General features: G+C 44.7%; 1 protein-coding gene across 4 annotated transcripts; it reads left to right on the plus strand.

Moving 5' to 3' along the window:
- The first annotated feature begins 1,498 nt into the window (after positions 1-1,498).
- On the plus strand, positions 1,499-26,227 carry LOC139581795 (highly divergent homeobox-like). Of its 4 annotated transcripts, none has more exons than XM_071411971.1 (11): positions 1,499-1,619; positions 4,083-5,041; positions 8,284-8,430; positions 11,757-12,962; positions 19,242-19,295; positions 19,404-19,550; positions 22,916-23,114; positions 23,251-23,330; positions 25,355-25,450; positions 25,600-25,722; positions 25,823-26,227. In XM_071411971.1, exons 2-11 carry the CDS (start codon positions 4,973-4,975, stop codon positions 26,081-26,083), a joined length of 2,382 nt encoding a protein of 793 aa, XP_071268072.1. In that variant the 5' UTR covers positions 1,499-1,619; positions 4,083-4,972; the 3' UTR covers positions 26,084-26,227. The 4 variants fall into 4 exon arrangements, with proteins under 4 accessions (XP_071268072.1, XP_071268073.1, XP_071268075.1 ...); XM_071411972.1 differs by having other exon boundaries at positions 25,358-25,450; XM_071411974.1 differs by lacking the exon at positions 19,404-19,550.

A 26,227-nucleotide genomic window follows, 5' to 3' on the forward strand; every position in this document is an offset into this window, starting at 1 on the left:
ATATCTGAAAATGTCGCTAGCTAGACTCTCTTACTGATATACATAGATGAATGCTTCTCTGTCACGGATGACATGGTTACCCATAGTTTGAAGATGTAATCCGGAGAGAGGTGTTCTCTTTTCGACTCCCTGCGCATAACATTTGCAATTATCCATCTCCTTACCTATCATACTCTGCTTCCACTGGACATTCCACTAATTTTAAAACTCAGTCAACTTCCACGTTGGAGTTCTTCATGATATCTTTAAAAAAAGGCAGCGCATACTGAGCAAATCATGTAATAGACAAAAGCATGATACATTGCAGACCAATCTGAACTCATCTCTCCGCATGTCTAGCCTATCAGACCAATCCGAACTCATCTCTCGGCATGTCTAGCCTATCAGACCAATCTGAACTCAACTCTCGGCATGTCTAGCCTATCAGACCAATCTGAACTCAACTCTCGGCATGTCTAGCCTATCAGACCAATCCGAACTCAACTCTCGGCATGTCTAGCCTATCAGACCAATCTGAACTCATCTCTCGGCATGTCTAGCCTATCAGACCAATCTGAACTCAACTCTCGGCATGTCTAGCCTATCAGACCAATCCGAACTCATCTCTCGACATGTCTAGCCTATCAGACCAATCCGAACTCATCTCTCGGCATGTCTAGCCTATCAGACCAATCCGAACTCATCTCTCGGCATGTCTAGCCTATCAGACCAATCCGAACTCCTCTCTTGACATGTCTAGCCTATCAGACCAATCCAAACTCATCTCTCGGCATGTCTAGCCTATCAGACCAATCCGAACTCATCTCTCGGCATGTCTAGCCTATCAGACCAATCCGAACTCATCTCTTGACATGTCTAGCCCATCCATTATCTCAGTCAATCATGGCTAGCGGGAAGGTTCCTGTCTTTTTTTCCCTGTGGCAAGCCATCTAGGCATGTAATTCAGCAATTGTATTCGGATTTACAGATGGCATGTACATTTGTTATTATGGCACATGAAAGTTCAAATGTTCCAGAAGGCATTTCTGTCAATCAATGCATTTGGGAAAAAATAATGTTTACGTTCAAATGCCTCCTGTGAAGTAGTGATGTGTGACATACGCCTAGTTTCCTGAAACGAGTCTCATTTTAGAGTTGCTTTTTATTGTCCCCCACACAAGGTGCACCTGTGTAATTATCATGCTCTAATCAGCTTCTTGATATGCCACACATGTCAAGTGGATAGATTATTTTGGCAAAGGGGGATTTGCTCACTAACAGGAATGTAAACAAATTTGGTTAAAAAAAAAGATAAATATGCTTTTTTGTGGTATGGAACACTTCTGGAATCTTTTATTTCAGTTCATGAAACATGGGATCAACACTTTACATGTTGCATTTATATTTTTGTTCAGTATAAATATTTTCTCTCTCCTACCCACAAAGTCATCGCTGGGCGGGACATTACTGGGTTGAATGTCACAGCCCTGATTTCGAGATCTAATTGGCTCCTGTCTGCGTATACGTCACGATCATGATTAGAATTGATGATCGGACGTTTTGATTTCATTGTCTGGCTAGGGGACTGCTGAAGAAATCTGATGAATTCGAGCGGTCGTTTGATTTGACGACAAAAACAGGTACATGCCAAAATTACTTCACTGCCAGATTTCGACGAGTTCCGACTTCAGTTCGCTGTAGGCAGGGGTCAGAGAGAGTGACCATGTTAGGACGGGATTTAAAGGAAAAGTTTATTCGGCTCTAGTGGCCTGGCTATGGCTGCCATGGCCTGTCTTGTTAGTATGACGTGTTCTCCGCGTTATTGTTGTGTTGTGGCGCTTTCAGCGGGTTGTTGGTTGTCTGAAAGCTAGCTGTCGGAAAGTTAGATCATTCCGCTTCCTGTGTGGGAATTCTTAATCTGCTCCTCTCTCTTCCCTTGTGGCGGAATGGGTGGATGTGCGTTTTCTACATCAATTCGCTTTGCAATGTTTCAATTTTTTCATTCAATGGCCATGCGCAGTGAGCCTGCCAAAATGCTGAAACGGGAGGGTGAAGATGGAAAGCCACTAGCCCCGCTGCTGTTGGGTTAGAAGAGACTGTCTGGCTAGCTAATTAGCAACAGCATCATCATCAAAACAATGATGAAAAGCTAACAATCATAGCTTTTCAACAACGCGTCTAGACTATTTTCTGTTACTTTGGTACTGCTTAGCTAGCTAGCTAACTAGTAGCTAGATATATCTGGGATGCTGACACTTAGCTAGCATTAGCTTGTGTTGATTGAGGTGGGCTAACGTTAGTTATAGCTAGCTACTGACTTGATAGCGCAAATATTGCTAACTAGAAATCTAGCAAGTTCAGTTATTGCAACCTCCCAAGTTATAATGCGTTACATGGCTCCACATAATCGATACGCTGTATTGGTAGTGGAGGCCAGACACATCCGTCACCTCTCATATACTACCAAGGAAGGTTTGAACGGGTCCCACTCAACTAGCTAGCTCAGAATCAGGTCCCATTCACATAGCTAGCTCCGATTCAGGTCCCACTCAGCCAGCTAGCTCTGATCCAGGTCACACTCAGCTAGCTTGCTAGCCATGACCCAGGTCACAATCAGCTAGCTAGCTAGCTCTGATCCAGGTCCCACTCACCCAGCTAGCTCTGATCCAGGTCCCACTCAGCTAGCTTGCTAGCTCTGATCCAGGTCTCACTCAGCCAGCTAGCTCTGATCCAGGTCCCACTCAGCCAGCTAGCTCTGATCCAGGTCACACTCAGCTAGCTAGCTAGCTCTGATCCAGGTCCCACTCAGCCAGCTAGCTCTGATCCAGGTCCCACTCAGCCAGCTAGCTCTGATCCAGGTCCCACTCAGCCAGCTAGCTCTGATCCAGGTCCCACTCAGCCAGCTAGCTCCGATTCAGGTCCCACTCAGCCAGCTAGCTCTGATCCAGGTCCCACTCAGCCAGCTAGCTCTGATCCAGGTCCCACTCAGCTAGCTCTGATCCAGGTCCCACTCAGCTAGCTCTGATCCAGGTCCCACTCAGCCAGCTAGCTCTGATCCAGGTCCCACTCAGCTAGCTCTGATCCAGGTCCCACTCAGCCAGCTAGCTCTGATCCAGGTCCCACTCAGCCAGCTAGCTCTGATCCAGGTCCCACTCAGCCAGCTAGCTCTGATCCAGGTCCCACTCAGCTAGCACTGATCCAGAGCCCAGTCAATTTGCTAGTTCTACTCTACTACTATGGTTTTATAATCTGAGTGTATGAAATGTCCACAGGTGTGTTACCTGTTCTACTTCATGTCATGTGACCAGGTGAGATCATGTGATGGTCATGTGACAGCTCTCTTCCAGTCTATTAAAACCATAGATTTGAATGTCTTTATTCTTTTGGAACTTTTGTGAGTGTAATGTTTACTGTACATTTTTTGTTTATTTCACTTTTGTTGATCTATTTCACTTGCTTTGGCAATGTAAACATATGTTTCCAATGCAAATAAAGCCCTTTCCCATGCCAATAAAAGCCCTTAGTTTGAAGTTTAATTGATAGAGCTCACAAATGCCCAAAAGCCAGTTTTGCATGGGCAGTGCCATTGAGGACTTCCACCATTTTTAAGTAGTCAACTGGGTGGGACTTCCTATCGATTAAGGAAGGATCACATAATTCCATTTAGGTCATCAGGAGGGATCAGCCAATGAATTATAGTGGTGAGCAAACATTCCATAACTGCAGGTGGCAGGTAATCGCCAACCTTGTTTTTATACCTATTCAAACAGAATACTCTAGGCGATAGTATGCACCCTTTCAGTTTGGTTACCAACTCATAGAAGTAGGAGAAGCAGGAAATGTACCACTTCAAAATGGAGATGGCCTTAATGGTGCTGCCCATGCCCACACAGACGCCGTAATGGGACAGATAAAAGAGGAGTCCTCTATCATTCTCTGATTAAAACACACCACCATAGAAGAAGAATGATGTTATAAAAATATGACAACTATAAATATAAACATATAAAGCAGTCTATTATGGAAAAGCTGAAATGAGATCTTCTGGTTAATAAAGTTTCCATTGATTCCACTCTAACTGATGACACTTTCTGGTCTTGTAGAACCTCAGACAGACGAAGACCCTGCACCATGTCTCAGCCCCTGCAGCCCAGGAGACAGCTAGCATGACCAGTACTGCAGCCAGACCACCATAACCCCTGGACAGACGGACGGACAGAGGGTATCTGCTGTCGGGCCCTGCTGCCTTGACCTCACCCCGGCCCTGCTGCCTAGACCTCACCCCGGCCCTGCTGCCTAGACCTCACCCCGGCCCTGCTGCCTAGACCTCACCCCGGCCCTGCTGCCTAGACCTCACCCCGGCCTGGCCCTGCTGCCTAGACCTCACCCCGGCCTGGCCCTGCTTCCTAGACCTCACCCCGGCCCTGCTGCCTAGACCTCACCCCGGCCCTGCTGCCTAGACCTCACCCCGGCCCTGCTGCCTAGACCTCACCCCGGCCCTGCTGCCTAGACCTCACCCCGGCCTGGCCCTGCTGCCTAGACCTCACCCCGGCCTGGCCCTGCTGCCTAGACCTCACCCCGGCCTGGCCCTGCTGCCTAGACCTCACCCCGGCCTGGCCCTGCTGCCTAGACCTCACCCCGGCCTGGCCCTGCTGCCTAGACCTCACCCCGGCCTGGCCCTGCTGCCTAGACCTCACCCCGGCCTGGCCCTGCTGCCTAGACCTCACCCCGGCCTGGCCCTGCTGCCTAGACCTCACCCCGGCCTGGCCCTGCTGCCTAGACCTCACCCCGGCCTGGCCCTGCTGCCTAGACCTCACCCCGGCCTGGCCCTGCTGCCTAGACCTCACCCCGGCCTGGCCCTGCTGCCTAGACCTCACCCCGGCCCTGCTGCCTAGACCTCACCCCGGCCTGGCCCTGCTGTCTAGACCTCACCCCGGCCTGGCCCTGCTGCCTAGACCTCACCCCGGCCTGGCCCTGCTTGTGGTTTTGCTGTATGGCTGATCTGCCCCCCTGCAGTAGCAGCAGTATGGAGGAATGGCAGGAGAAACGAGGCCTGCAGACGGTGAGAAACCACTAGCAGACCACCTGGGCTATGAGCCTTTATATTCTATTATAAACTGGGTGGTTCAAGCCCTGAATGCTGACAGCCGTGGTATATCAGACTGTATGCCACGGGTATGACAAAACATTTATTTTTACTGCTCTAATTACGGTGGTAACCAGTTTAAAATAGCAATAAGGCACCTCGGGGGTTTGTGATATATGGCCAATAGGGCTGTATCCAGGCAATCCGCGTTGCCTAATATATCTATTATATACTGAATGGATACATACAGACTGTGGCTAGAGAAACCAGACCAGCTGGACTAGGAGCTTTTATATTCTAATATACACTACCTTTCAAAAGTTTTGGGTCACTTAGAAATGTCCTTGTTTTTGAAAGAAAGCAATTTAAAATAACATCAAGTTGATCAGAAATACAGTGTAGACATTGTTAATGTTGTAAATGACTATTGTAGCTGGAAACGGCAGATTTTTTGTTTTCTATGGAATAGCTACATAGGCGTACAGAGGCCCATTATCAGCAACCATCACTCCTGTGTTCCAATGGCACGTTGTTTTCGCTAATCCAAATTTATCATATTAAAAGGATAATTGATCATTAGAAAACACTTTTGCAATTATGTTAGCACAGCTGAAAACTGTTGTCTGATTAAAGAAGTAGTAAAACTGTCCTTCTTTAGACTAGTTGAGTATCTGGAGCATCAGTGTTTGTGGGTTTGATTACAGGCTCAAAATGGCTAGAAACAAAGAACTTTCTTCTGAAACTCGGCAGTCTATTCTTGTTCTGAGAAATGAAGGCTATTCCATGTGAGAAATTGCCAAGAAACTGAAGATCTCGTACAACGCTGTGTACCACTCCCTTCACAGAACAGCGCAAACTGGCTCTAACCAAAATAGAAAGAGGAGTGGGAGGCCCCGGTGCACAACTGAGCAAGTGGACAAGTACATTAGTGTCTAGTTTGATAAACAGTCGCCTCACAAGTCTTCAACTGGCAGCTTCATTAAATAGTACCCGCAAAACATCAGTCTCAACTTCAACAGTGAAGAGGTGACTCCGTGATGTTGGCCTTCTAGGCAGAGTTCCTCTGTCCAGTCTCAACTTCAAGAGTGAAGAGGTGACTCCGTGATGCTGGCCTTCTAGGCAGAGTTCCTCTGTCCATTCTCAACTTCAAGAGTGAAGAGGTGACTCCGTGATGCTGGCCTTCTAGGCAGAGTACCTCTGTCCAGTCTCAACTTCAACAGTGAAGAGGTGACTCCGTGATGCTGTCCTTCTAGGCAGAGTTCCTCTGCCCAGTCTCAACTTCAAGAGTGAAGAGGTGACTCCGTGATGCTGGCCTTCTAGGCAGAGTTCCTCTGTCCAGTCTCAACTTCAAGAGTGAAGAGGTGACTCCGGGATGCTGGCCTTCTAGGCAGAGTTCCTCTGTCCAGTCTCAACTTCAACAGTGAAGAGGTGACTCCGTGATGCTGTCCTTCTAGGCAGAGTTCCTCTGTCCAGTCTCAACTTCAACAGTGAAGAGGCGACTCCGGGATGCTGTCCTTCTAGGCAGAGTTCCTCTGTCCAGTCTCAACTTCAACAGTGAAGAGGCGACTCCGGGATGCTGTCCTTCTAGGCAGAGTTCCTCTGTCCAGTCTCAACTTCAACAGTGAAGAGGTGACTCCGTGATGCTCTCCTTCTAGGCAGAGTACCTCTGTCCAGTGTTCTTTTTTCCATCTTAATCTTTCTTCTTTTTATTGGCCAGTCTGAGATATGGCTTTTTCTTTGCACTGTATTTCTGATCAAGTTGATGTTATTTTAAAGGACAACATTTTTGCTTTTCTTTCAAAAACAAGGACATTTCTAAGTGACCCCAAACTTTTGAAGGGTAGTGTATCTATTATATACTGTTTGAATACACACAGACTGTGGCTCGAGAAACCAGACCAGCTGGGCTATGAGCCTTTATATTCTAATATACCTATTACAGTGGGGCAAACAAGTATTTAGTCAGCCACTAATTGTGCAAGTTCTCCCACTTAAAAAGATGAGAGAGGCCTGTGATTTTCATCATAGGTACACTTCAACTATGACAGACAAAATGAGAGAAAAAAAATCCAGAAAATCACATTGTAGGATTTTTTATGAATTTATTTGCAAATTATGGGGGAAAATAAGTATTTGGTCACCTACAAACAAGCAAGATTTCTGGCTCTCACATAGCTGTAACTTCTTCTTTAAGAGGCTCCTCTGTCCTCCACTCGTTACCTGTATTAATGGCACCTGTTTGAACTTGTTATCAGTATAAAAGACACCTGTCCACAACCTCAAACAGTCACACTCCAAACTCCACTATGGCCAAGACCAAAGAGCTGCCTTACAGGCCTCTCTCATCTTTTTAAGTGGGAGAACTTGCACAATTGGTGGCTGACTAAATACTTTTTTGCCCCACTATATATACACACTGAGTGTACAAAACTGCTCCTTCCATGAGACCGACAAGGTGAATCCAGGTGAAAGCTATGATCCCTTTTTGATGTCACTGTTATTATCACTTATATCGGTGTAGATGAAGGGGAGGAGACGGGTTAATGAAGGACTTTTAAGTCTTGAGACATTTGAGACATGGATTGTGTCATTCACAGGGTGAATGGACAAGACTAAATATTTAAGTGCCTTTGAACGGGGTAGTAGGTGCCAGGCGCACCGGTTTGTGTCAAGAACTGCAACGCTGCTGGGTTTTTCACGCTAAACAGTTTCCCGTGTGTATCAAGAATGGTCATCAAGGACATCCAGCCAACTTGACACAACTGTGGGTAGGATTGTAGTCAACATGGGCCAGCATCTCTGTGGAATGCTTTCGACACCTTGTAGAGTCCAAACCCAGATGAATTGAGGCTGTTCTGAGGGCAAACGGTGTGCGTCTCAATATTACGAAGGTGTTCTATGTCTCAAGGCTTAAACATCATTCTTTATCCTGTCTCCTCTCCTACACTGATTTGAAGTGGGTTTAAGAAGTGACATCAATAAGGGATCATAGCTTTCACCTGGATTCACCTGGTCAGTCTATGTCAATGTTTTATCCACTGTGTATATAGGTCTACATACAGACTGGGTATAGACTACAAGTATGTTTTGTCCACTGTGTATATAGGTCTACATACAGACTAGAAGCACATTTTTGGTTGAAAGGAAGAGCTAGTGAACTCAATGTTGTCTGTTGTTTTTATTGGCTAGTTTATTGACCAATGCCGTGTCTCCGTCAGATGAACCTGCGGTCTGTGTTCACATTGGAGCAGCAGCGAGTCCTGGAGAGCTACTATGACAACGGGATGACCAATCAGAGCAAGAGCTGCTTCCAGCTGATCCTTCAGTGTGCTCAGGAGACCAAGCTGGACTTCAGTGTGGTGCGGGTATGTAGGGACATAGAAAATCGATAAATGTTTTGCCTGGTTCTGTTGGGGGGTTTTTTCTTCCCAAATTCCGTTTCCTCCAGTCTTTTTCAGGTTTTTGCTCTCAATCACACGTAGAACATCCAATGTAGTTATTTTTCTACTATTTTCTAAGTCCATTTTCTAAGTCCACAACCACTTCAAGAGACCACTTTTTTTCTGCGTTCTCTGCATCGTGGATTTTATAGGGCCTTAGGTACGATGTATTCTCTATATCTATACTCTATCTATACATTCAGCATGATGCAGGTACGATCTATGACCTCTTATCTATACACTCCTATTATTATTTATCCATCAGCTGTTATCCTCCAAGGCAGGGTATTAATCCATCAGCTGTTATCCTCTAATGCAGGGTATTTATCCATCAGCTGTTATCCTCTAATGCAGGGTATTTATCCATCAGCTGTTATCCTCTAATGCAGGGTATTAATCCATCAGCTGTTATCCTCTAATGCAGGGTATTTATCCATCAGCTGTTATCCTCTAATGCAGGGTATTAATCCATCAGCTGTTATCCTCTAATGCAGGGTATTAATCCATCAGCTGTTATCCTCTAATGCAGGGTATTAATCCATCAGCTGTTATCCTCTAATGCAGGGTATTAATCCATCAGCTGTTATCCTCTAATACAGGGTATTTATCCATCAGCTGTTATCCTCTAATGCAGGGTATTTATCCATCAGCTGTTATCCTGTTATCCTCCGCAATAAAATAACAATAAGGAGGCTATATACAGGGGGTACCGAGTCAGTGTGCGGGGATATAGGTTAGTAGAGGTAATTTGTACATGTAGGTGGGGGTGAAGTGACTATGCATAGATAATAAACAACGAGTAGCAGCAGTGTAAAAACAAATGGGGGGGGGGTTCTGGAGACAGACCCATTCATCACATAGTTAACACTACTGAATATTGACTGGTTTAACTATGTGTCTGTCTCTCCAGACCTGGGTGATGATGTAGTAGTGGTAGTGTTAACTATGTGTCTGTCTCTCCAGACCTGGGTGATGATGTAGTAGTGGTAGTGTTAACTATGTGTCTGTCTCTCCAGACCTGGGTGATGATGTAGTAGTGGTAGTGTTAACTATGTGTCTGTCTCTCCAGACCTGGGTGATGATGTAGTAGTGGTAGTGTTACCTATGTGTCTGTCTCTCCAGACCTGGGTGATGATGTAGTAGTGGTAGTGTTAACTATGTGTCTGTCTCTCCAGACCTGGGTGATGATGTAGTAGTGGTAGTGTTAACTATGTGTCTGTCTCTCTCCAGACCTGGGTGATGATGTGGTAGTGGTAGTGTTAACTATGTGTCTGTCTCTCTCCAGACCTGGGTGATGATGTAGTAGTGGTAGTGTTAACTATGTGTCTGTCTCTCCAGACCTGGGTGATGATGTAGTAGTAGTGTTAACAATGTGTCTGTCTCTCTCCAGACCTGGGTGATGATGTAGTAGTGGTAGTGTTAACTATGTGTCTGTCTCTCTCCAGACCTGGGTGATGATGTGGTAGTGGTAGTGTTAACTATGTGTCTGTCTCTCCAGACCTGGGTGATGATGTAGTAGTGGTAGTGTTAACTATGTGTCTGTCTCTCCAGACCTGGGTGATGATGTAGTAGTGGTAGTGTTAACTATGTGTCTGTCTCTCCAGACCTGGGTGATGATGTAGTAGTGGTAGTGTTAACTATGTGTCTGTCTCTCCAGACCTGGGTGATGATGTAGTAGTGGTAGTGTTAACTATGTGTCTGTCTCTCTCCAGACCTGGGTGATGATGTGGTAGTGGTAGTGTTAACTATGTGTCTGTCTCTCTCCAGACCTGGGTGATGATGTAGTAGTGGTAGTGTTAACTATGTGTCTGTCTCTCCAGACCTGGGTGATGATGTAGTAGTAGTGTTAACAATGTGTCTGTCTCTCTCCAGACCTGGGTGATGATGTAGTAGTGGTAGTGTTAACTATGTGTCTGTCTCTCTCCAGACCTGGGTGATGATGTGGTAGTGGTAGTGTTAACTATGTGTCTGTCTCTCCAGACCTGGGTGATGATGTAGTAGTGGTAGTGTTAACTATGTGTCTGTCTCTCCAGACCTGGGTGATGATGTAGTAGTGGTAGTGTTAACTATGTGTCTGTCTCTCCAGACCTGGGTGATGATGTAGTAGTGGTAGTGTTAACTATGTGTCTGTCTCTCCAGACCTGGGTGATGATGTAGTAGTGGTAGTGTTAACTATGTGTCTGTCTCTCCAGACCTGGGTGATGATGTAGTAGTGGTAGTGTTAACTATGTGTCTGTCTCTCCAGACCTGGGTGATGATGTAGTAGTGGTAGTGTTAACTATGTGTCTGTCTCTCCAGACCTGGGTGGTGATGTAGTAGTGGTAGTGTTAACTATGTGTCTGTCTCTCCAGACCTGGGTGATGATGTAGTAGTAGTGTTAACTATGTGTCTGTCTCTCCAGACCTGGGTGATGATGTAGTAGTGGTAGTGTTAACTATGTGTCTGTCTCTCCAGACCTGGGTGATGACGTAGTAGTGGTAGTGTTAACTATGTGTCTGTCTCTCTCCAGACCTGGGTGGTGATGTAGTAGTGGTAGTGTTAACTATGTGTCTGTCTCTCTCCAGACCTGGGTGGTGATGTAGTAGTGGTAGTGTTAACTATGTGTCTGTCTCTCCAGACCTGGGTGATGACGTAGTAGTGGTACTGTTAACTATGTGTCTGTCTCTCTCCAGACCTGGGTGGTGATGTAGTAGTGGTAGTGTTAACTATGTGTCTGTCTCTCTCCAGACCTGGGTGGTGATGTAGTAGTGGTAGTGTTAACTATGTGTCTGTCTCTCTCCAGACCTGGGTGGTGATGTAGTAGTGGTAGTGTTAACCATGTGTCTGTCTCTCTCCAGACCTGGGTGATGATGTGGTAGTGTTAACCATGTGTCTGTCTCTCTCCAGACCTGGGTGGTGATGTGGTAGTGTTAACTATGTGTCTGTCTCTCCAGACCTGGGTGATGACGTAGTAGTGGTAGTGTTAACTATGTGTCTGTCTCTCTCCAGACCTGGGTGGTGATGTAGTAGTGGTAGTGTTAACTATGTGTCTGTCTCTCTCCAGACCTGGGTGGTGATGTAGTAGTGGTAGTGTTAACCATGTGTCTGTCTCTCTCCAGACCTGGGTGATGATGTGGTAGTGTTAACTATGTGTCTGTCTCTCTCCAGACCTGGGTGGTGATGTAGTAGTGGTAGTGTTAACCATGTGTCTGTCTCTCTCCAGACCTGGGTGATGATGTGGTAGTGTTAACTATGTGTCTGTCTCTCTCCAGACCTGGGTGGGGAACAAGAGACGGAAGCTGGCCTCGAGGAATGACCAGAATGCGGGCGTATCCCACTCCTTATCCTTATCGAATCACAGCATGGTTGGGGGAGCTCTGTCCAATCACGGCGTGGCTGGGGTAGCTCTGTCCAATCACACACTAGCAGGCGGGGCTTTAGTCGCGGGCGCCATGCTGACAGCAGAGATGGCGGCGGCTCGGAACATCCAGAGAGGCTCCTCCCATCTCCTCGCTTCCTCCTCCTCTTCTTCCTCTTCCTCTCCGCTTAGCTCTGTCAACAACAACAATGATGTCATCCTGACTGGGATTTACTCTCTAGGCTCCGCCTCTAGTTCCCGGCCCACTGTTAAGCCCCTCCCTTCTGACTCTGAGCTGCCTGCACATGTCCATCAAACTCTGCTCAACCAATCACAGTACAGGAGTAACAGTTCTGTCTCCTCCCCTCTCCAGCTCCACTCCAGATTGGGTACCTTGTCACTTCCTCGCTATAAAACCCCCTCCCTCTCCTCTTCCCCCTCCCTCTCCTCACCCCCCTCCTCCTCACCCCCCGGCCCTCCCATCAACAGCCTGTCCAAGAGGGTGGGTTTCCCCACAAGTGGGGCCAGGGCCGGGGGGGCAGCAGGAGGGGCCGGGGTAGGAGGGGGGGTACCTCGGAGCTGGGCTAGACAGTATGGTTCTCTCCAGTCTGGCCCCTGGCCCTCACCCTCCCAGCCAAGGCCTCACTCCAACCACCAGACTCTCCCACCTCATCCCCCCAGGCCCCGTCCCTCCCCCCCTCCTCCCCCCTTCCCTCCCCCTTCAGACCACTCCCCCCGCATTCATCAGGTCTTCAGCCTATCAGAGAGGGGGGAAGGGGAGGGAAAAGGACAAGGACAGCCGTCTGATAGGAGCAGGCTGGAGAAACACAGACAAACTCCCCACCCCTCGGACACTATTGGTTGCCTCTCTATCGCCATGGAGACGGGTGATGAAGAGGATGAGTGGCGGAGGGAGGAAGAGTTATCCAACATGGCTGCCACGGCCCATGGGGACCTCCAGAGAGGCCAGGGGGTGAGGGACAGCCCCAGCAGGGGAGAAGGATCTGGGGAGAGAGTCCTCACATCCCCCTCCCTGGTCCTCAGCAGCTCCAGGCCTGGTCCCTACCCTCGGGACAGTTACCCAGTTACTACAACACTACAGATCTCCCCTAGTATACAGGTAGGGTTACTACTACTACTACTACTACTACTACTACCCAGTTACTACAACACTACAGACCTCCCCTAGTATACAGGTAGGGTTACTACTACTACTACTACTACTACTACTACTACCCAGTTACTACAACACTACAGATCTCCCCTAGTATACAGGTAGGGTTACTACTACTACTACTACTACTACTACTACCCAGTTACTACAACACTACAGACCTCCCCTAGTATACAGGTAGGGTTACTACTACTACTACTACTACTACTACTACTACTACTACTACCCAGTTACTACAACACTACAGACCTCCCCTAGTATACAGGTAGGGTTACTACTACTACTACTACTACTACTACTACTACCCAGTTACTACAACACTACAGATCTCCCCTAGTATACAGGTAGGGTTACTACTACTACTACTACTACTACTACTACTACTACTACCCAGTTACTACAACACTACAGATCTCCCCTAGTATACAGGTAGGGTTACTACTACTACTACTACTACTACTACTACTACTACTACTACTACTACTACTACTACTACTACTACTACCCAGTTACTACAACACTACAGATCTCCCCTAGTATACAGGTAGGGTTACTACTACTACTACTACTACTACTAGTACTACTACTACCCAGTTACTACAACACTACAGACCTCCCCTAGTATACAGGTAGGGTTACTACTACTACTACTTCTACTACCCAGTTACTACAACACTACAGACCTCCCCTAGTATACAGGTAGGGTTACTACTACTACTACTACTACCCAGTTACTACAACACTACAGACCTCCCCTAGTATACAGGTAGGGTTACTACTACTAGTAATTCTACTACCCAGTTACTACAACACTACAGACCTTCCCTAGTATACAGGTAGGGTTACTACTACTACTACTACTACTACTACCCAGTTACTACAACACTACAGACCTCCCCTAGTATACAGGTAGGGGTTAATACTACTACTACTACTACTACCCAGTTACTACAACACTACAGACCTCCCCTAGTATACAGGTAGGGTTACTACTACTACTACTACTACCCAGTTACTACAACACTACAGACCTCCCCTAGTATACAGGTAGGGTTACTACTACTACTACTACTACTACTACTACCCAGTTACTACAACACTACAGACCTCCCCTAGTATACAGGTAGGGTTACTACTACTACTACTACTACTACCCAGTTACTACAACACTACAGACCTCCCCTAGTATACAGGTAGGGTTACTACAACTACTACTACTACTACTACCCAGTTACTACAACACTACAGGCCTCCTCTAGTATACAGGTAGGGGTTAATACTACTACTACTACTACTACTACTACTACCCAGTTACTACAACACTACAGACCTCCCCTAGTATACAGGTATGGGTTACTACTACTACTACTACTACTACTACTACCCAGTTACTACAACACTACATACCTCCCCTAGTATACAGGTTTGGGTTAATACTACTACTACTACTACTACCCAGTTACTACAACACTACAGACCTCCCCTAGTATACAGGTATGGGTTAATACTACTACTACTACCCAGTTACTACAACACTACAGACCTCCCCTAGTATACAGGTAGGGTTACTACTACTACTACTACTACTACTACTACTACCCAGTTACTACAACACTACAGACCTCCCCTAGTATACAGGTAGGGGTTACTACTACTACTACCCAGTTACTACAACACTACAGACCCCCCCTAGTATACAGGCAGGGGTTAATACTTCTACTACTACTACTACTACTATCCAGTTCCTACAACACTACTGACCTCCCCTAGTATACAGGTAGGGGTTAATACTACTACTACTACTACCCAGTTACTACAACACTACAGACCTCCCCTAGTATACAGGTAGGGGTTACTACTACTACTACCCAGTTACTACAACACTACAGACCCCCCCTAGTATACAGGTAGGGGTTACTACTACTACTACCCAGTTACTACAACACTACAGACCTCCCTTAGTATACAGGTAGGGGTTAATACTACTACTACTACTACTACCCAGTTACTACAACACTACAGACCCCCCCTAGTATACAGGTAGGGGTTAATACTACTACTACTACTACTACTACTACTACCCAGTTACTACAACACTACAGACCCCCCCTAGTATACAGGTAGGGGTTAATACTACTACTACTACTACTACTACTACCCAGTTACTACAACACTACAGACCTCCCCTAGTATACAGGTAGGGTTACTACTACTACTACTACTACTACCCAGTTACTACAACACTACAGACCTCCCCTAGTATACAGGTAGGAGTTACTACTACTACTACTACTACTACTACTACTACCCAGTTACTACAACACTACAGACCTCCCCTAGTTTACAGGTATGGGTTAATACTACTACTACTACTACTACTACTACCCAGTTACTACAACACTACAGACCTCCCCTAGTATACAGGTATGGGTTAATACTACTACTACTACCCAGTTACTACAACACTACAGACCTCCCCTAGTATACAGGTAGGGGTTACTACTACTACTACCCAGTTACTACAACACTACAGACCTCCCCTAGTATACAGGTAGGAGTTACTACTACTACTACTACTACTACCCAGTTACTACAACACTACAGACCTCCCCTAGTTTACAGGTATGGGTTAATACTACTACTACTACTACAACCCAGTTACTAAAACACTACAGACCTCCCCTAGTATACAGGTTAGGGGTTAATACTACTACTACTACCCAGTTACTACAACACTACAGACCTCCCCTAGTATACAGGTATGGGTTAATACTACTACTACTACCCAGTTACTACAACACTACAGACCTCCCTTAGTATACAGGTATTGGTTAATACTACTACTACTACTACTACTACTACCCAGTTACTACAACACTACAGACCTCCCCTAGTATACAGGTATGGGTTAATACTACTACTACTACTACTACCCAGTTACTACAACACTACAGACCTCCCCTAGTTTACAGGTAGGGTTACTACTACTACTACTACTACTACTACCCAGTTACTACAACACTACAGACCTCCTCTAGTATACAGGTTTGGGTTAATACTACTACTACTACTACCCAGTTACTACAACACTACAGACCTCCCCTAGTATACAGGTAGGGTTAATACTACTACTACTACTTCTACTACTACTACTACTACTACCCAGTTACTACAACACTACAGACCTCCCCTAGTATACAGGTTTGGGTTAATACTACTACTACTACTACTACCCAGTTACTACAACACTACAGACCTCCCCTAGTTTACAGGTAGGGTTACTAATACTACTACTACTACTACTACTACTACCCAGTTACTACAACACTACAGACCTCCCCTAGTATACAGGTTTGGGTTAATACTACTACTACTACTACTACCCAGTTACTACAACACTACAGACCTCCCTTAGTATACAGGTAGGGGTTAATACTACTACTACTACTACTACTACTACCCAGTTACTACAACACTACAGACCTCCACTAGTATACAGGTATGGGTTAATACTACTACTACTTCTACTACTACTACCCAGTTACTACAACACTACAGACCTCCCCTAGTATACAGGTATGGGTTAATACTACTACTACTACTACTACTACTACCCAGTTACTACAACACTACAGACCTCCCCTAGTTTACAGGTAGGGTTACTACTACTACTACTACTACTACTACCCAGTTACTACAACACTACAGACCTCCCCTAGTATACAGGTTTGGGTTAATACTACTACTACTACTACTACCCAGTTACTACAACACTACAGACCTCCCCTAGTATACAGGTTTGGGTTAATACTACTACTACTACTACTACCCAGTTACTACAACACTACAGACCTCCCCTAGTATACAGGTTTGGGTTAATACTACTACTACTACCCAGTTACTACAACACTACAGACCTCCCCTAGTATACAGGCAGGGGTTAATACTACTACTACTACTACTACTACTACCCAGTTACTACAACACTACAGACCTCACCTAGTTTACAGGTATGGGTTAATACTACTACTACTACCCAGTTACTACAACACTACAGACCTCCCCTAGTATACAGGTAGGGTTACTACTACTACTACTACTACTACTACTACCCAGTTACTACAACACTACAGACCTCCCCTAGTATACAGGTTTGGGTTAATACTACTACTACTACTACTACCCAGTTACTACAACACTACAGACCTCCCCTAGTACACAGGTTTGGGTTAATACTACTACTACTACTACTACCCAGTTACTACAACACTACAGACCTCCCCTAGTATACAGGTTTGGGTTAATACTACTACTACTACTACTACCCAGTTACTACAACACTACAGACCTCCCCTAGTATACAGGTTTGGGTTAATACTACTACTACTACTACTACCCAGTTACTACAACACTACAGACCTCCCCTAGTATACAGGTTTGGGTTAATACTACTACTACTACTACTACCCAGTTACTACAACACTACAGACCTCCCCTAGTATACAGGTTTGGGTTAATACTACTACTACTACTACTACCCAGTTACTACAACACTACAGACCTCCCCTAGTATACAGGCAGGGGTTAATACTACTACTACTACTACTACTACTACCCAGTTACTACAACACTACAGACCTCACCTAGTTTACAGGTATGGGTTAATACTACTACTACTACCCAGTTACTACAACACTACAGACCTCCCCTAGTATACAGGTAGGGTTACTACTACTACTACTACTACTACCCAGTTACTACAACACTACAGACCTCCCCTAGTATACAGGTAGGGGTTACTACTACTACTACTACTACTACTACTACCCAGTTACTACAACACTACAGACCTCCCCTAGTATACAGGTAGGGTTACTACTACTACTACTTCTACTACCCAGTTACTACAACACTACAGACCTCCCCTAGTATACAGGTATGGGTTACTACTACTACTACTACTACTACCCAGTTACTACAACACTACAGACCTCCCTTAGTTTACAGGTATGGGTTAATACTACTACTACTACTACTACTACTACTACTACTACTACCCAGTTACTACAACACTACAGACCTCCCCTAGTATACAGGTAGGGGTTACTACTACTACTACTACTACCCAGTTACTACAACACTACAGACCTCCCCTAGTTTACAGGTATGGGTTAATACTACTACTACTACTACTACTACTACTACTACTACCCAGTTACTACAACACTACAGACCTCCCCTAGTATACAGGTAGGGGTTACTACTACTACTACCCAGTTACTACAACACTACAGACCTCCCCTAGTTTACAGGTATGGGTTAATACTACTACTACTACCCAGTTACTACAACACTACAGACCTCCCCTAGTATACAGGTAGGGTTACTACTACTACTACTACTACTACTACTACTACTACCCAGTTACTACAACACTACAGACCTCCCCTAGTTTACAGGTATGGGTTACTACTACTACTACTACTACTACTACTACTACTACTACCCAGTTACTACAACACTACAGACTTCCCCTAGTATACAGGTAGGGGTTAATACTACTACTACTACTACTACTACCCAGTTACTACAACACTACAGACCTCCCCTAGTTTACAGGTATGGGTTAATACTACTACTACTACTACTACTACTACTACTACTACTACTACTACTACTACTACTACCCAGTTACTACAACACTACAGACCTCCCCTAGTATACAGGTAGGAGTTACTACTACTACTACTACTACTACTACTACTACCCAGTTACTACAACACTACAGACCTCCCTTAGTTTACAGGTATGGGTTAATACTACTACTACTACTACTACTACTACCCAGTTACTACAACACTACAGATCTCACCTTTTGCATAACCCAGCATACAGGTAATTGATAGGAATACTTTTACTGAAACAGTTTACTACTGTTCTGTACATGCAGTCCTCTCCTGTTATCTGTCTAGGTTCCAGTCAGCCTTTCAGCTCCATTGCTCATCAGTAACTCTCCTCCTCTCTTCTCCTTTTTATACTTCTGGTCTCCTCTCCTCCTCTTTCCTCTTCTCCTCCTTTCTCATCTTCTCCTCCTTTCTCATCTTCTCCTCTTTCCACCTCTTGTCTCCTCCCCTCTCCTCCTCTTCTCGTCTCCTCCCCTCTCCCCCTCTTTCCCCTTCTCGTCTCCTCCTTCCTCCTCTCGTCTCCTGCTCTTCTCCTCTGTAGGTTCCAGTCAGTCCCTCTGCTCCGTGGCTCATCAGTAACTCCAGGAAGAGAACTGTAAGTCTTCATCTAGCAGTCTTTAGGAGAATAGAGCACTGTCACCATCAGACCATCTATACTGTTCCCTACTCTGTCATGTGTCTATAATGTATAGTGTGTGTGTAGCTACAGGACAGGACCCAGTTCAGTGATGTGGACCTGGGCCAGTTGAAGCGGTACTGGGACCGAGGGATGACCAGTCTGGGTTCTGTCTGCAGAGAGAAAATCAACGCAGCAGCCAATCAGCTCAACGTAGACACTGAGATAGTCAAGGTAGCAACCAATCAGAGGCTTCCTCTCAGCTGTATCAGCCAATCACACACTCCCTCTGAGTGTTGTATAGTATTAACAGTAGTTGTGATTTAGAGGCGAAAGAAATGCACACCTATTTAGGTGAGGTGCTGGCTAGAGGAGTGGAACACTTTAAAAAATAAAGGAGAGCCGCACACTCTCTAGGAGCTCAGATGCAAAAATATTTATGTCCAATGTTTCGACAGACGGGGGTGACCTCGACAATTTATTGTTAAAACGAGAGGCTGCCTGGATCTTTAATTTAAAGACCCTTGCTCCCTTTGGTCTCAACGTAGACTTTGATCTGAAGCCATTCTTGTGATTATTGTGATTTTGCTATTGTAAAAGTTTTTAGGCTTATGGAGCCAAATTGTATCTATGATCGTACGCTATCCATTTGTTTTTGTATGCTATTTTAATATATGATAATTAACCAATGATATCAGGCCACACCCGGCCCTGATTACACCTGTGTGTCTTTTGACACGATATAAATGAGTCACCCCGCAGTGCTTGTCATTATACCCTGATGAAGTGTTGGACCTACAGTGGGAAGTTTACATACACTGAGGTTGGAGTCATTAAAACTCATTATTCAACCACTCCACACATTTCTTGTTAACAAACTATAGTTTTGGCAAGTCGGTTAGGACATCTACTTTGTGCATGACACAAGTCATTTTTCCAACAATTGTTTACAGACAGATTATTTCACTTATAATTCACTGTATCACAATTCCAGTGGGTCAGAAGTTTACATACACTAAGTTGACTGTGGCTTTAAAGAGCTTGGAAAATTCCAGAAAATTATGTCATGGCTTTAGAAGCTTCTGATAGGCTAATTGACATCATTTGAGTCAATTGGAGGTGTAGCTGTGGCTGTTTTTCAAGGCCTACCTTCAAACTCACTGCCTCTTTGCTTGACATTATGGGAAAATCAAAAGAAATCAGCCAAGACCTCCAAAAAATTGTAGACCTCCACAAGTCTGGTTCATCCTTGGGAGCAATTTCCAAACGCCTGAAGGTACCACGTTCATCTGTACAAACAATAGTACGCAAGTATAAACACCATGGGACCACGCAGCCGTCATACCGCTCAGGAAGGAGACACGTTCTGTCTCCTAGAGATGAACGTACTTTGGTGTGAAAAGTGCAAATCAATCCCAGAACAACAGCAAAAGACCTTGTGATGATGCTGGAGGAAACAGGTACAAAAATATCTATATCCACAGTAAAACGACTCCTATATCGACATAACCTGAAAGGCCGCTCAGCAAGGAAGAAGTCACTGCTCCAAAACCGCCATAAAAATGCCAGACTAAGGTGTGCAACTGCACATGGGAACAAAGATCGTACTTTTTGGAGAAATGTCCTCTGGTCTGATGAAACAAAAATAGAACTGTTTGGCCATAATGACCATCGTTATGTTTGGAGGAAAAATGGGGAGGCTTGCAAGCCGAAGAACACCATCCCAACCGTGAAGCACGGGGAGTGAGCCCACTCCCTTGGCTGAGAAGCAACCCCACACATGAATGGTCTCAGGATGCTTTACTGTTGGCATGACACAGGACTGATGGTAGCGTTCACCTTGTCTTCTTCGGAAAAGCTTTTTTCCGGATCCCCCAAACAATCGGAAAGGGGATTCATCAGAGAAAATGACTTTACCCCAGTCCTCAGCAGTCCAATCCCTGTACCTTTTGCAGAATATCAGTCTGTCCCTGATGTTTTTCCTGTAGAGAAGTGGCTTCTTTGCTGCCCTTCTTGACACCAGGCCATCCTCCAAAAGTCTTCACCTCACTGTGCGTGCAGATGCACTCACACCTGCCTGCTGCCATTCCTGAGCAAGCTCTGTACTGGTGGTGCCCCGATCCCGCAGCTGAATCAACTTTAGGAGACGGTCCTGGCGCTTGCTGGACTTTCTTGGGCGCCCTGAAGCCTTCTTCACAACAATTGAACCGCTCTCCTTGAAGTTCTTGATGATCGGATAAATGGTTGATTTAGGTGCAATCTGGCAGCAATATCCTTGCCTGTGAAACCCTTTTTGTGCAAAGCAATGATGACGGCACGTGTTTCCTTGCAGGTAACCATGGTTGACAGAGGAAGAACAATGATTCCAAGCACCACCCTCATTTTGAAGCTTCCAGTCTGTTATTCGAACTCAATCAGCATGACAGAGTGATCTCCAGCCTTGTCCTCGTCAGCACTCACACCTGTGTTAACGAGAGAATCACTGACATGATGTCAGCTGGTCCTGATCCTTTTGTGGCAGGGCTGAAATGCAGTGGAAATGTTTTTGGGGGATTCAGTTCATTTGCATGGCAAAGAGGGACTTTGCAATTAATTGCAATTCATCTGATCACTCTTCATAACATTCTAGAGTATATGCAAATTGCCATCATACAAACTGAGGCAGCAGACTTTGTGAAAATTTATATTTGTGTCATTTTCAAAACTTTTGTATGTTAACTTCTGACCCACTGGGAATGTGATGAAAGTAATAAAAGCTGAAATAAATCATTCTCTCTACTATATATACTATCTGACATTTCACATTCTTTAAATAAAGTGGTGATCCTAACTGACCTAAGACAGGGACTTTTTACTAGGATTAAATGTCAGGAATTGTGAAAAACTGAGTTTAAATGTATTTGGCTGAGGTGTATGTAAACTTCCGACTTCAACTGTATATGTTTTTGCATCTGAGCTCCTAGAGTGTGCGGCTCTCCTCAATTTTTTTAAGTGATGTGTTTTATTGACAGACGTGGATCTTAACAGTATATTATGTTGAGCTGTGTGTTTTATTGACAGACGTGGATCTTAACAGTATATTATGTTGAGCTGTGTGTTTTATTGACAGACGTGGATCTTAACAGTATATTATGTTGAGCTGTGTGTTTTATTGACAGACGTGGATCTTAACAGTATATTATGTTGAGCTGTGTGTTTTATTGACAGACGTGGATCTTAACAGTATATTATGTTGAGCTGTGTGTTTTATTGACAGACGTGGATCTTAACAGTATATTATGTTGGGCTGTGTGTTTTATTGACAGACGTGGATCTTAACAGTATATTATGTTGAGCTGTGTGTTTTATTGACAGACGTGGATCTTAACAGTATATTATGTTGAGCTGTGTGTTTTATTGACAGACGTGGATCTTAACAGTATATTATGTTGAGCTGTGTGTTTTATTGACAGACGTGGATCTTAACAGTATATTATGTTGAGCTGTGTGTTTTATTGACAGACGTGGATCTTAACAGTATATTATGTTGAGCTGTGTGTTTTATTGACAGACGTGGATCTTAACAGTATATTATGTTGAGCTGTGTGTTTTATTGACAGACGTGGATTGGGAACCGGAGGAGGAAGTACCGTCTGATGGGCATCGAGATCCCGTCCCCTAAAGGTGGGCCGGCCGTGTTCCTGACATCACAGGAAGGGGAGGAGTCTCCCTCTGCGCTGAGTTCCGATGGGGAGGGGCTTGGAACGCCAGAGTTGGGAGACAACCTAAACGATGGAGCGTCCTTCTGTCTGTCCGAGGGTGAGGCGCACGCACGCACGCGCGCACACACACACACACACACACACACACACACACACACACACACACACACACACACACACACACACACAAACACAACCGCCCCCAGTAGCACTGTCACGTGTTGTTGTTTTAGATGGAACCAGTGATTCGTACCAAAGGGAAGAAGAGAATGGAGTAGAGGACAGCAGCAGCGCTCCCATGGCTCACAACGTGGTACTGCAGTATACACTAGTAAACTACACTGTTATGACACTACATATAAACTGTTATGACACTAGATATAAACTGTTATGACACTAGATATAAACTGTTATGACACTAGATATAAACTGTTATGACACTAGAGACACTGTTATGACACTAGAGACTGTTATGACACTAGAGAGACTGTTATGACACTAGATATAAACTGTTATGACACTAGTAAACTATACTGTTATGACACTAGATATAAACTGTTATGACACTAGATATAAACTGTTATGACACCAGATATAAACTGTTATGACACTAGAGAGACTGTTATGACACTAGAGACACTGTTATGACACTATAGACACTGTTATGACACTATAGACACTGTTATGACACTATAGACACTGTTATGACACTAGAGAGACTGTTATGACACTAGAGAGACTGTTATGACACTAGAGAGACTGTTATGACACTAGAGAGACTGTTATGACACTAGAGACTGTTATGACACTAGAGACACTGTTATGACACTAGAGAGACTGTTATGACACTAGAGACTGTTATGACACTAGAGACTGTTATGACACTAGAGACACTGTTATGACACTAGAGAGACTGTTATGACACTAGAGACACTGTTATGACACTAGAGAGACTGTTATGACACTAGAGAGACTGTTATGACACTAGAGAGACTGTTATGACACTAGAGACACTGTTATGACACTAGAGAGACTGTTATGACACTAGAGAGACTGTTATGACACTTGAGACACTGTTATGACACTAGAGAGACTGTTATGACACTAGAGACACTGTTATGACACTAGAGACACTGTTATGACACTAGAGACACTGTTATGACACTAGAGACACTGTTATGACACTAGAGACTGTTATGACACTAGAGACTGTTATGACACTAGAGAGACTGTTATGACACTAGAGAGACTGTTATGACACTAGAGAGACTGTTATGACACTAGAGAGACTGTTATGACACTAGATAGACTGTTATGACACTAGATAGACTGTTATGACACTAGAGAGACTGTTATGACACTAGAGAGACTGTTATGACACTAGAGAGACTGTTATGACACTAGAGAGACTGTTATGACACTAGAGAGACTGTTATGACACTAGATAGACTGTTATGACACTAGATAGACTGTTATGACACTAGAGAGACTGTTATGACACTAGATAGACTGTTATGACACTAGATAGACTGTTATGACACTAGAGAGACTGTTATGACACTAGAGAGACTGTTATGACACTAGAGAGACTGTTATGACACTAGAGAGACTGTTATGACACTAGAGAGACTGTTATGACACTAGAGAGACTGTTATGACACTAGAGACTGTTATGACACTAGAGAGACTGTTATGACACTAGAGAGACTGTTATGACACTAGAGAGACTGTTATGACACTAGAGAGACTGTTATGACACTAGAGAGACTGTTATGACACTAGAGAGACTGTTATGACACTAGAGAGACTGTTATGACACTAGAGACTGTTATGACACTAGAGAGACTGTTATGACACTAGAGAGACTGTTATGACACTAGAGAGACTGTTATGACACTAGAGAGACTGTTATGACACTAGAGAGACTGTTATGACACTAGAGACTGTTATGACACGAGAGACTGTTATGACACTAGAGAGACTGTTATGACACTAGAGAGACTGTTATGACACTAGAGACTGTTATGACACGAGAGACTGTTATGACACTAGAGAGACTGTTATGACACTAGAGAGACTGTTATGACACTAGAGAGACTGTTATGACACTAGAGACTGTTATGACACTAGAGAGACTGTTATGACACTAGAGAGACTGTTATGACACTAGAGACTGTTATGACACTAGAGAGACTGTTATGACACTAGAGAGACTGTTATGACACTAGAGAGACTGTTATGACACTAGAGACTGTTATGACACTAGAGAGACTGTTATGAGACTGTGTTTCCTAACAGATTTAGCCACTGATTATAGAGGGTTGTGTTTCCTAACAGAAGATAGAGGTGGTTGATGATGATGATGATGATGATGATGGTGTCGAGATGGTCGGATCTGATATGGAAAACATGCAGAACCTCCTGGAGTTTAAGGTGATGGAACACACATACACACACACACACACACACACACACACACACACACACACACACACACACACACACACACACACACACACACACACACACACACATACACATACCATGATGTGCACAGGCCAGTATGTGTCTGTGTGTTTCAGCTTGAGGAGGTGCAGTATCTGGAGAGCCAACTAGAGAATCAGAATCAGAGATATTATGAGTTGGAGACCTTCACCAAGAGTCTTCTGACCGCTGTACGGACCAACAACCTGAACAGACAACAGGTACACACACACAATCTCACTTACACACACTTGTACACGCACAAACACACACAATCATTTCGAAACAGCATTGTGTGTGTGTGTGTGTGTGTGTGTGTAGGAACTTCTAGCCAGTCTACCTCAGCCTGCAGATCAGGACTGGGACATGAGTCCAGAGGGAGGAGCCAACTCCATCTCCATAACAACACACTCTGCACCCAATCACGAGTCCCCGTTGGCCGGGAGCAAAGACGAGACACCATTGGTCAACCCCAACAAGGACCTCCCAGTGGTCACTCTAAACGAAGACGGTTCATTGATTGCTGAGCTCAACGAGTCGTCTGTATCAGAGGATCTAGAGACTGAGACCGGACCAGAGTGACTGTACTGACACACACAAACACACCCTGTGCCTGTGGAAGGATCCTCAACTAGCTGGGCTCACAATGCCTTTTATATTACTTATCACTACGCCTTGTCTGGTCTAGTTTCAGACACAACAATAAACAGACTCCATAATAACTGA

This window comes from Salvelinus alpinus, chromosome 7 (genome assembly GCF_045679555.1).
Source record: "Salvelinus alpinus chromosome 7, SLU_Salpinus.1, whole genome shotgun sequence".
NCBI classification, from domain to species: Eukaryota; Metazoa; Chordata; class Actinopteri; order Salmoniformes; family Salmonidae; genus Salvelinus; species Salvelinus alpinus.